The sequence below is a fragment of the Colobus angolensis genome, unplaced genomic scaffold (assembly GCF_000951035.1).
Source record: "Colobus angolensis palliatus isolate OR3802 unplaced genomic scaffold, Cang.pa_1.0 Scaffold48, whole genome shotgun sequence".
NCBI lineage: Eukaryota > Metazoa > Chordata > Mammalia > Primates > Cercopithecidae > Colobus > Colobus angolensis.
The window spans coordinates 4,436,176-4,449,523 of record NW_012118265.1 but is presented as its reverse complement, the minus strand read 5'-3'; the positions used below and the strand labels follow the sequence as shown (position 1 = coordinate 4,449,523).

Here is a 13,348-nt window from a genome sequence, read left to right as displayed (position 1 = left end):
GCAGCATGCAGCCTCTCGAGTCTGACTTCTTCCAGTTAGCATAGTTACTTCAGATCTTTCCGAGTTACTGTGAGTAGCAGTATCTTTTCATTGCTGACTAGTATTTCATCACATGGATGGGCCATGGCTTGTTTATCTGTTCACCTGTCAATGGATACTAAGTTGTTTCCAGTGTTTGGCAAATATGAATAAAGTAAATATTTGCATACAGATTTTTGTGTGAACACGTTTTCGATTCTCTTAGGTAAACACCGAGCAATGGGATTGCTGGGTTATATGTTAAGTCTATGTTCAGTTTTCTAAGTTCTGAAACAATTGGATATCTATATGCAAAAATACAAAATTAACCTTGACTCAAACTTGTACTATATACAAAAAATAACCTGAAAGAGATCATAGATGTAAATGTAAACCTAGAACTAAAAACTTCAAGGAGAGAAACACAGCAGAAAATATTTGTGACCTTGCATCAGGCAAAGACTTCTTAGATTTGACATTTGAAACTTGATACGTAAAAAATCTTGATAAATTGGAGTTCATAAAGATAAGAACTACTCTTCAAAAGACACTGATAAGAGAATGAAAATACAAGCCATGGATGGAGAAAATATTTGTGAATTTCTTATCAGATAAAGGGTTTGTATCTAACATGCATAAAGACTTTTCAAAACTCAGTAATAAACAATCCAATAAGAAATGCACAGAAGATACTATGAACACATCATCAAAAATGACCTGTGAAAGGCAAATAAGCTCTCCAAAAAATGCTCAACATCATTAGACACTTGGGAAATGCAAATTAAAACAACACTGAGATAAACTACATATCTATTAAATGGCTACCACTTTAAAAAACCTGCCAAGTGCCAGCCAGAATGTGGAATAAGTAGGACTCTCATACATTGCTAGTGGGAAGGTGAATGGTAGAGCCACTTTGGAAAACACTCAGCAGCTTCTTATAGCTACACATATGGACCTGGGGGTAGAGGAAGAGTTGACTGCAAAGGGGCAAAACTTCCTGGGAGGGGTGGGGAGAGTTTTTAGAATAGTGAAATTATTCTATATCTTGATTATTGTGGTGGTTACATGACTGTATGCATTTGTCAAAACTCACAGAACTATACACTAAAAAGGGATTATTTATGCTCTGCTAAATTTACTTTAATCTTAAAAATAGCAAGGAAAAAATAAAATCAATGCCACTGTGTGATTTTGGGCAAATTACTTAACTTCTCTGTGCCTTGGTGTTTTGAAATCTATACTTTAAGGATAAAATAATACTTTCCTCATATTGTTAGAATTAAATGTGCTAATTTATGTTATATATATATAAAGTACTTGGAAGGGTGTGGTGATTCACACCTGCAATCCTAGCACTGTGGGAGGCCACGGCGGGTGGATCACTTGAGGCCAGGAGTTCAAGACCAGCCTGGTCAACATGGTGAAACCCTGTCTCTACTAAAAATACAAAAATCAGCTGAGCTTGGTGGTGCATGCTTGTAATCCCAGCTACTTGAGAGCCTGAGGTGGGAGGATCATTGAACTCTGGAGGTGGAGGCTGCAGTGGGCTCCACCCACTGCCTGGGTGACAGAGCGAGACTCCATCTCAAAGAAAAAAAAAGTACTTGAAACATAGCAAATGTTTTATAATTATTGGCTTTTTTTCTTATTGTTATTACTTGCATATTGTTCTTTGAAGAAGTTTGGTGATAATGGAGAGAAAAGGGCAATTAGGGGTCTGAGATGGTTTAAGGATGAGGACACCTAGAAACATTGACTCATAGAGTGAATAAATCAAAGATAAGAGAATGAAAGAGAGGGAGGGTAATTCTGAATGCACAAAGTTATGTTACTAATGTGGCATCAGCTGTGTGTTTTGATAAATAACTCCCTTTCACTTGTCAATAGCTAATCAAATACTTTCTGGAGACCAGAAGTGACTTGCTGGATCAATGACAACTCCTCCACAGATCAAAATGTTCAAATCCTTTTTCTGTGTTGTAATCCTAAATCTAAAAGAACAGAAAGACCAAGCAAATCTACCTCCTAGATACACAATATCCAACATCATTAAAGTGACAACTCTCAATATTTATTTGAATGGTCCACTCTCAGCTTCAACCAAGGAAAAGTCATATTAGTGTTGGTCAGAAAACAGAAGGGTGTTACCAGAGTTCTGGCTGATCATTACAGACTCGGGGATTTTTGATTAAAAGAACAAGAAGAAGAAGAAGAAACCTGATGAAGTGTAAATATAGCATGCAGGGATTAGTGTCCTGCTGGGTCATGTTCTCACAACAGTGAGAATTTCAGAGATTTCACAAAAATTAAACTGCGCCACATGACAATTTATTTTAGCTTCTGGCTTTTCCAGGAGGCAAAATCAGTGCAACTTCTTTCTGTATTTGTTTCAATTTGGTAACAACCCTCAGTTTTCAGACAGGCTTAATCTAACCACCCTATCACAGAGGATGAAGTAGCTATCTTTTTAACAGGTGGGGAGATGAATGGAATCAGGGTTTGTTTGTTTGTTTGTTTAATAATTGCTAGTAAAAACCAAGTCAATAGCTGACTGAGTGTAAGGGAGGCTCCAGAAGGTGGGTTATTGTAGTATAGGTGTGCCTCGACTTATGATAATGTTACTTCCCAATAAACCCGTCATAAGTTGAAATATCGTTAAGTTGAAAATGCTTTTAATACACCTAATCTACCAAACATCATAGCTTAGCTCAGCCTACGTTAAATGTACTCATGACACACATTGCCTACAGCTGAGCCAAAGCACCTGGCAACATGGGATACTGTAGAGTACCGGTTGCTGGCCCTCGTGATGCTGTGACTGGCTGGGAGCTGCGCTTGGTGCCACTGCCTGGCATTGAGAGTTTCCTATCGCATATCACTGGCCTGGGAAAAGATCAAAACTCAAAATTCAAAGTGCAGTTTCTACTGAATGCTTATAAATTTCAGACCATCGTAAGGTTGAAAAATCAAGCCATCATAGGTTGGGATCCATCCTGTAAGACGAACTACGCTGCCGGAAGTATGAGACTGCTATGCTGCCGGAAGACGGGGCATAGTGGACAACTGCAAGTACTGACAACAGGAGGTCAGCATCTGTGACCTTTAATATCCACGTTGCCACCACTGCAGTCTTCCAAACAGAGCTGATAATAGAGTTTGGATGTCGTCCCTGCCCAAATCTCAAGTCGAATTATAATCCCCACTGTTGGAGGTAGGGCCTGGTGGGAGGTGATTGGATCATGGGGGCAGAGTTCTTATAAATGGTTTAGCACTGTTCCCCCTCCGTATTGTATAGTGAGTGAGTTCTCACATGATCTGGTTGTTTAAAAGTGTGTGGCACCTCCCCTCTCTCTCTTTCTCCTACTCTGGCCATGTGAAGTGTTGGCTCCGACTTTGCCTTCCACCATGATTGTTAAATTCCCAGAGGCCTCCCTGGAAGCTGACTCTGCCATGTTTCCTGTACAGCCTGGAGAACTGTGAGCCAATTAAACCTCATCTCTTTTAAAATTACCCAGTCTCAGGCCGGGCGTGGTGACTCACACCTGTAATCTCAGCACTTTGGGAGGCTGAGGCAGGCAGATCATTTGAGGTCAGGAATTGGAGACCAGCCTGGCCAACATGGTGAAACCCCATCTCTATTAAAAATATAAAAATTAGGCAGGCATGGTGGCAGGTGCCTGTAATCCCAGCTACTCGGGAGGCTGAGGCAGGAGAATCACTTGAACCTGGGAGGTGGAGGTTGCAGAGAGTCAAGATGGAGCCACTGTACTCCAGCCTGGGCAATGCAATAAGACCCTGTCTCAAAAAAAAAAAAACAAAACACCTAGTCTCAGGTATTTCTTTATAGTAATGAGAGAATGGACTAATAGAGCTGAGAAATTTTATTTTATTTTAAAAAAAACTTTTATTTTAGATTTGGGGGTACCTGTGAAAGTTTGTTACATAAACTCCTGTCATGAGGGTTTGTTATACAGATTCTTTTCTGCTCCTTGCCTTCCTCCCACCCTCCATCCTCAAGAAGACCCCAGTGTCTGCTGTTTCCTTCTTTCTGTTCGTAAGTTCTCATCATTTTGCTCCCACTTATAAGTGAGAACACGCAGTATTTGGTTTTCTGTCCCTGTGTTAGTTTGCTAAGGATGATAGCCTCCAACTCCATCTATCTTCCTGCAAAAGACATGATCTTATTCATTTTTATGGTTGCATAGTATTCCATGGTGTATATATGCCACATTTTCTTTATCCAATCTATCATTGATGGGCATTTAGGTTGATTCTGTGTCTTCAGAATTGTAAATAGTGCTGCAATGAACATTTGCATGCATGTGTTTTTATAGTAGAATGATTTCTATTCTTCTGGGTAGGTACCCAGTAACGGGATTGCTGGGTGAAATGGTTGTTCTGCTATTAACTCTTTGCAGAATCACCATACTGCTTTCCACAGTGGTTGAACTAATTTACATTCCCACAAACAGTGTATAAGTGTTTCCTTTTCTCTGCAACCTTGCCAGCATCTGTTATTTTTTGACTTTTTAATAAAAGCCATTCTAATTAGTGAGATGGTATTTCATTGTGGTTTTGATTTGCATTTCTCTAATGATCAGCGATTTTGAGTTTTTCATATGTTTGTTGGCCACATGTACATCTTTGTTTGAAAAGTGTCTGTTCATGTCCTTTGCCCACTTTTTAGTGGGGTTTTTTGTTTTTCTCTTGTAAATTTGTTTAAGTTCGTCATAGATGCTGGGTATTAGACCTTTGTCAGATGCATAGCTTGCAAATATTTTCTCTCATTCTGTAGGTTATCTGCTTACTCTTTTGATAGTTTATTTTACCATGCAGAAGCTCTTAAGTTTAATCAGATTCCATTTGTCAATTTTTGCTTTTGTTGCAATTGCTTTTGGTGTTTTTGTCATGAAATCTTTGTCAGGTCCTATGTCCAGAATGGTATTGCCTCGGTTGTCTTTTAGGGTTTTTATAGTTTTGGGTTTTACATTTAAATTTTTAATCCATCTTGAGTTGATTTTTATATATGGTGTAAGGAAGGGGTCCAGTTTCAATCTTCTGCATATGGCTAGCCAGTTATCCCAGCATTATTTATTGAGTAGGGAATATTTTCTCCATTGCTTGTTTTTGTCAGGTTTGTTGAAGATCAGATGGTTGTAGGTGTGTGGCCTTATTTTGGGGCTCTCTATCCTGTTCATTTGGTCTATGTGCCTGTTTTTGTACTAGTATCATTCTGTTTTGGTTACTGTAGCCCTATAGCATATTTCAAACTTGGGTAACATGATGCCTCCAGCTTTGTTCTTTTTGCTTAGAATTACCTTGGCGATTTGGGCTCTTTTTTTGTTCCATATGAAGTTTAAAATAGCTTTTTTCTAGTTATGTGAAGAATGTCATTGGTAATTTGTTAGGAATAACATATAATGATATTGAGTCTTCCTATCCATGAGCATGGGATGTTTTTTCCATTTGTTTGTGTCTTCTCTGATTTCTTCAAGCAGTGTTTTGTAACTATTATTGTAGAGATTGTTCACCTCCTTGCTTAGCTGTATTCCTAGGTATTGTATTCTTTCTGTGGTAATTGTGAATGGGATTGCCTTTCTGATTTGGCTCTCAGCGTGGGTGTTGTTGGTGTATAGGAATGCTAGTGATTTTTTGTATCCTGAGACTTTGCTGAAGTTGTTTATCACCTGAAGGAGTTTTTGAGTTAAGACTCTGGGGATTTTTAGATATAGAATCATGTCCTCTGCAAACAGATATAGTTTGACTTCCTCTCTTCCTACTTGGATGCCCTTTATTTCTTTCTCTTGCCTGATTTCCCTGACCTGGACTTTCAGTACCATGTTGAATAGGCGTGGTGAGAGAGGGCATTCTTGTCTTGTGCCAGTTTTCAAGGAGAATGCTTCCAGCTTTTGCCCATTCAGTATGATGTTGGTGGTGGTTTGTCATATATGGCTCTTATTATTTTGAGGTATGTTCCTTTAATACCTAGTTTATTGACAGTTTTTAACATGAAGCAGTGTTGAATTTTATCAAAAGTCTTTTCTGCCTCTATTGAGATCATCATGTGGCTTTTGTCTTTAGTTCTGTTTATGTGATGAATCACATTCTTTGATTTGCTTATGTTGAACCAGCCTTGCATCCTAGGGATGAAGCCTACTTGATTGTGGTGGTTTAGCTTTTTGATGTGCTACTGGATTCAGTTTGCAAGTATTTTGTTGAGGATTTTTGCACTGATATTCATCACGGATATTGGCCCGAAGTTTCTTTTCTTGTTGTGTCTCTACCAGATTTTTGGTATCAGAATGATGCCAGCCTCCTAAAATGAGTTGGGGAGGAGTCCCTCCTCCTCATTTTTTTTTTGGAATAGGTTCTGTAGGAATGGTACCAGCTCTTCTTTATACATCTGGTAGAATTTGGCTGTGAAGTCTTCAGGTGCTGGGATTTTTTAGTTGGTAGAGTATTTATTACTGATTCCCTAAATAGACCAATAATAATTTTAGAAGTGGAATCAATTTTTTGGTTCAGTCTTTGGAAGATGTTTGTATCCAGGAATTTATTTAGCTCTTCTACGTTTTCTAGTTTGTGTGCATAGAGGTGTTTGTAGTAGTTTCTGATGGTTGTTTTTATTTCCGTGGGGTCAGTCGTAACATTCTCTTCATCATTTCTAATTGTGTTATTTGAATCCTCTCTCTTTTCTTCTTTATTAGGCTAGCTAGTGGCCTATTTATCTTATTAATTTTTTCAAAAAACCAGCTCCTGGATTTCTTGATCTTTTGAATGGTTTTTTGTGTCTGAATCCTTCAGTTCAGCTCTGATTTTGGTTATTCCTTGTCTTGTACTAGCTTTGGGGTTGACTTGTTCTTGCTTCTCTAATTATTTCCATTCTGATGTTAGGTTGTTAATCTGAGATCTTTCTAACTTTTTGATGTGGACATTTAGTGCTTTAAATTTACCTCTTAGCACTGCCTTACCTGTGTCCCAGAGAGTCTAGTATGTTGTATCTTTGTTCTCATTAGTTCCAAAAAACTTCTTGATTTCTGCCTTAATTTCCTTATGTATCCAAAGTCATTCAAGAACATGTTGTTTAATTTCCATGTAATTGCATGGTTTTGAGCACTTTTCTTAGTCTTGACTTCTATTTTTATTGTACTGTGGTCTGAGGATGTTCGATATGATTTTGGTTCTTTTGCATTTGCTGAGGATTGTTTTATGTTCAATTATGTGGTTGATTTTAGAGTATGTCCCATGTGGTGATGAGAAGAATGTATATTCTGTTGGTTTTGGGTAGAGAGTTCTGTAGAGGTCTATCAGATCCATTTGGTCCAATGTTGAGTTCAGATCCTGAATATCTTTGCTAATTTTCTGCCTCAATGACCTAATACTGTCAATGAAGTGCTGAAGTCTCCTACTACTATTGTGTGGGAGTCTATATCTCTTTATAGGTCTCTAAGAACTTGCTTTATGAATCTGGCTGCTTCTGTGTTGGATGCATATATATTTAGGATAGTTAGATGTTGTTGAATTGAACCCTTTACCATTATGTAATGCCCTTCTTTGTATTTTTTTTAATCTTTGTTGGTTTGAAGTCTTTTTTGTCTGGAATTAGGATTGCAACCCCTGCTTTTTTCTGTTTTCTGTTTGCTTGGTAGATTTTCCTCCATCCCTTTATTTCAGGCCTATGGGTGTCTTTACATATTTTATCTTTATCTTTTCATCCAGTCATCCAGCCATCCATTCATCTGTATCATTTTTAACCAATAAGGACTTTTAAAAGCGCAACCACAACACCATTAACATAACCAATAAAATCTATAACAATGATAAAATATCATCTAATACCCAGTCCATGTCCAATTTTTCCTCGCTATCTCAAAATCATCTTCTTAGAATTGGTCTGTTCAAATCACAAACCAGATTCAGAAACAATAGCCATACATTACATTTTATTAATATGTCTCTTAAGTTTCTTTTAATCTATAACAGTCAGGAATTTTTCTGTCTTCATTTATCCTTCCAATTATTAAAAAAAAGTATTTATGTATTCATTGAATAGACAATGCTTGCAGAAAAGTGAAAAAAAAACATTTTAGTACAAAAAGGTACATGATGAACTGTTCCTCAGTCTTCCTTCCCAGAAGCAATGTTACCACTTTTGCAGAAATAGTCTCTGCCTAGACACACATGCCAGTCCCTAGGGCTGCTGTAACAAGGTGGTTAAAAGTGAGAACATGAATTCAAATTCCTATTATGCCGGTAAGTATAAATCTTGGGCATGGTACATGGCCTTTGTGCCTCAGTTTTTAATAATGGTACCTATCTCATAGGGCTGTTGAGAGAATTAAATCAGATAAGTGCTTAAATAATTATTAATATTTATTATTATTCACATTCCCTTTTGGCTTTTTTCCCAAATAGCAGAATGGTACACATATGTCTTCATTTATTTGGCTTGTTTTTTCACCTCACATCACATTTTGATGAATAATTCCATACATGTTATTATAGATTTGCTTCATTCTTTGTAATCATTGACTAATATTCCATTGTATGAGTATGCTACTGCTAAACATGTACGTTATTTCCAACCTATTCTTATTATCAAAAAATGCTGCAATGAATATCCTTGTAATACTTTATTGGATTCATGTGCAAAAATATTCATGGGATAAAATCCTGAAAGTTAAATTGCTTCGCTAAAGGATATGTGCATTGTAATGCTTTACAGATATTGCCCAGCTGTCTCAAAGGAGGTTATACCAATTTACACTCCCAAGAAAAATGCACAAGGGTCCCCATTTCCCTGTACCCTAGCTAACACAGGATATTGCTAAATGTTTTCATCTTTGTAAACATGATATGTTGAAAATGGTATCTCATAATTTTAATGTGCATTTCTCTGATTGTGAGAAGATAAAGGAAATGTAGTGCAACTAAAACTCAGCAGTCAAATGACCTGCCCATGACTCCTGAGTGAGGACACTGGTAAACACCATCAGGATCCAAACACTTCTGTATTTATGAAGAGAATGCTCGCTATTGGATAGCACTAAGCTTATTTCATGTATGTACATGTGCAGTTAGTTACATCCAGCAGTGGTGAAGGGCTTGTTCTGAACCAATCAAACTTTCTCTCCTGGCCCCCTTCCAGCATGTGGTCAGGAGTAGAGTGTTGTGGCCATGAAACATGCATTTGTGCAGATGACTATTTACTCCTCCTTGAAACATTTTTTTTCCATTTGCTTCCCTGCTGTCTCACTCCTGGGTCTGCTCCTAACTCACAAATGACTCTTTTCCCAGTCTTCTTGGTTGGCTTTTCTCCTTTTCTGTACTTGTAGACATGGGGGAGCTTCAGGGCTTCTCTCTTGAACTGCAGCTTCTCCTTGGGTTCATCTCCTTGGGATGTCTATTCCAATGGGGTTAAATACCAGGGTAGGACTACGGAGAGGTCATGGAGGCACCTAGCACATAAAGTTTAAGGAAACATTCTTTATCGGGCCCATGCAAGTACAGGACTGGCCCTGGAGAGTGACTACCACCTTACCTTTTCCACCCTAGGCACCTTGTTTGCCTTACCCTAGTCCCAGTCCTCTTAAACACCCCAGTCTTCTCCCTGGACCTCCAGAAACATAAATCCTATTTGACATTTCTACTTGGAGGTTTTAAGGAAACTCAAATGTAAAACATCTAAGACAGAACTCTTGCATCACTTCCCATCCTGGTGCCCAAGCCTGTCTCTTCTACTAGTCTATCTCAGTTAACAGCATCACCATTTATTCAGTTGCTCAAGACAAAAATTTTGGAGTAATCCTTGACTCTTCTTTTTTTTGAGACTGATTCTCACTCTGTAACCCAGGCTGGAGTGCAGTGGTGGGACCTTGGCTCACTGCAACCTCTGCCTCCCGGGTTCAAGCAATTCTCCTGCCTCAGCCTTCTGACTTTGTGATCCGCTCACCGTGGCCTCTCAAAGTACTGGGATTACAGGCATGAGCCACCGTGCCCAGCCTGGATTCCTCTTTTTTTTTTTTTTTTTAACAACTCCTATCTTCCATCTCTAAAATGTATCCCAAATCTGACAACCTCTCCCACCGTAGGCGAACCCCCATCTCTCACTTCTGTAAATAGCCTCCCTTAGATCTCTGGATATTTGTCCTTCCCCACCCCCTTGTGATCACTAGTCAGCATTCAGAAAGAGTTTTGAATATCATGAAGGAGACTGTGTCCCTCTCCTACTTAAAACTCTCAAGTGGCTTCCTAATAAATTTAGAATAAAAAGCTGACTCCTTGCCATGGTCAATAGGCCAGGATCCAGTGGGTACAACAATCTGATCCCAGCACAACAATCCCACTTCCACCTCCTCACCATTCACCAGGCTCCACTGCACTGGCTCATTCCTGCCTCAGTTGTGCTTCTTTTCCCTGGAAAGCTCTTCCCCTAGATCTTCAAGGGGTGATTTCCTTCTCAACATTCAGGTGTCAGCTCGTATCACTTTCCTGACCACCCCCATCCACTCAGAGATCACTCAAAATCCCATTACCCTATTTTATTTCTCTATCATATGTTTCACTATCTGAAACTATCTTGTTGATGCAGGCTATTTTCTTGACCCCTTCACGGGACTCACAACAGGGGTGCCCCATTTACTCAGCCTGCCCCACTCAACCTCTTGGAGGAGGGAGCACACGAGTGAATGAGTGCAGGAACTAGCTGGCTGCTTTAATGCTGTCAGGAGCAAACTCCATGCAGGCCCTGCAGCAGCATCCAAGTGGGGGTGCCTGCGACCCCAGGGCCCCAGAGGGTGTGTGTGTTACAGTGCTCTCTTAGCTCCGCCATCTGCGGACAGCAATGTGTTGTCAGCTCAGTGGGCCTTTTGCTTCATCACTTGGGGTGGCTGCCCTCTGCCAGTGAGGGCAAAGGGCCAGGGTGACAGTCTTTTGGGGTACCCACAATTTGTGCATCCTGAATTCTTGTTTGCTGCCCAAGAGGAATGAGGTCACACAGATGAACTGAAGGATTTTGAATGCAAAGAATTTTACTGAGCAATGAAAGCGGCTCTCAGCAGAGAAGGAAGCTGAAAAGGGAATGGGAACGGCAGGTCACTCTCTCCTGAAGTCAAGTCACATCTCTCCAATGTCCAACCACCATCTCTGAAGTCAAGTTGCCTCTCTCTGATGTCCAGCCACTTCTCCTCTCTACTGGCTGAGTCTGAGGTGTTTATAGGCAGAGGATAGGAGGTGGGGCAGGCCATACATAGTTTTGGAAAAGGCAACACTCTATTAGCAAAAAGACATTATTCAGAAAGAACCAATTGGGAAACAATGGGCACACAAGGATGGAAGTTTTCACTTTGGGCTGCAGGTTTCAGGCTTTTCAGCTCAAAAGTGAGGTTTTTCCAGGGACCTGCCCCTGTCTGCCTAAAATTTCTACACCTCTATCATTGTTACCGCTGGATAACAGCTCTCCTATAAAGTTCAGGGACTTAAAACAAAAATTTACTTATCACCTGGACAGTTCTTGATAGGGTCTCTCCTAACTGTTGCAGTTACATAGCAGCTGGGTTGGAGTCATCTTTTCTGGGCTTGCCATCCAGGACAGCTTCTTCCCTTGTGTGTCTGGTGCCTCAGTGCTCCTCCAGGCAGGCTTTCTCTCCAGAAGAGTAGCCTGGACTTCTTGGCAACTCAAGCTTCCAAAAGAAAAAAAAAGCAGAGACTGCTGGTTCTCTTATCAAACTGGCCTGGAACTGGCACAATGTACTTCTGCTGCCATATTCAGGAGGTCAAAGCAATCAAAGGCCAATCCAAGTTCAAAGGCATTGGGGAAAAAATTCTACCTCTTAAATGAGAAGCGACACATGTATAAAAGGGGGAAAAGCATTGATTGGGGCCATCTTTGGAGATAAGCTATCACGTTTATTTGTTTGTTTACTTTCTAATGGTCTGTCTTCTCCCGTTAGGTTATAAGCTCTGTGAGACAACAGGAACTTTGTCCATCTTGTTTTATGGCTCTACTTCCAACACCTAGAATAATGCCTGACACACAGTAGGTGCTCAGTAAATAACTTAAGCACTTGATACATGTTTGGAGAACTAAAATAAACTGAATTAAACTTCTCCAGATTGGTCCTGCCAGATTTGTTGAGGCTAAGCATGCTGATGCCTCACCGGATAAAAGAAACCCTAAAACGTAGGGTTTTGCTTTCTCTGCAAACAAGAAAAACTTGCCCTGAACACAAAATCTAGAAATAGATTTGGCTTGTTTTCTACGTGGAAATATTTCCCATAGTACCAGAAATTACTTTCCCACAGCTTTGTGCTACATTAAAATATTGAAGTTGACTGAAAATATCTCCATTCTTTAATCTTGGTGTAGACTAGAAACAATTTTTTTGTAACAAAGTAAATACGAAAACTTCCTGATGTTTGAAAGCTCCAGATATCTCCAAACTTAAAATATCATTGCAAGTTAAGATGGATTTTTTTAAATGACGACTGAGAAAGGTTATTAAAAGCTTGGTTATTAAAATGTACAGATTGGGTTATAAAGCCAGAACTTATTTGTTTAAATCATTACATACAACCAAGCTCAGAAAATAAATTACCTCAAATCTCCTCTTTGCTAATTTTTACTGGTGCACTCTATAAAATGATCCTATCTTTAAACTTTTGTGTAAACCCCTTATAAATTAGTGAGAATGTATTCATCAGAAGGATTGTAGTGATGTTTGAAATTTAAAAAGTGAGATTGAATTTTTAAAATTATACTTGCAGACTACTGCTAATGAAACTTCTTCTAACCCTAGTTTTGTCTTATCTTCAGTTTTTCCAGATTTGCTCAAAGCGATCCCAGTAAGCATCCACGTCAATGTCATTCTCTTCTCTGCCATCCTTATTGTGTTAACCATGGTGGGGACAGCCTTCTTTATGTACAATGCTTTTGGAAAACCCTTTGAAACTCTGCATGGTCCCCTAGGGTTGTACCTTTTGAGCTTCATTTCAGGTAAGTACAAAACTCTACCTCTGAAGACAAATGTGCTTTTCAATATGTCAAAAAGATGATCTACCTAAATATAAAGTTATAATCTTAACATATATACATGGATGCACACTGTAGTATCATATATAATAACAAAAAGTGTGGAAATACCGCACTTGTTCAACAGTATCTACAGACTTGAACATGGCTGCTCATATGTAGGTGGAACACTGACCCTTTACTCTTCTTTGATGCCATTTATTTATTTTTATTATTATGTATACATAATAGCACATTATTGAACATTGAGAAATATTGATAAGTATGAGCAAAAATAAAAGTACCCCATAGTGTCAT

At 39.1% G+C, this 13,348-nt stretch overlaps 1 protein-coding gene across 2 annotated transcripts in view; it reads left to right on the top strand.

Annotated features, from left to right (window-relative positions):
* Window positions 1-13,348, top strand: part of CLRN1 (clarin 1) — a 43,102-nt gene that overhangs the window by 17,267 nt on the left and 12,487 nt on the right. For both annotated transcript variants that reach the window (XM_011958956.1, XM_011958955.1), the window contains exon 2: window positions 12,836-13,015. In XM_011958956.1, the coding sequence (XP_011814346.1) occupies window positions 12,836-13,015 (180 nt within the window). The remainder of the gene's footprint in view (window positions 1-12,835; window positions 13,016-13,348) is intronic.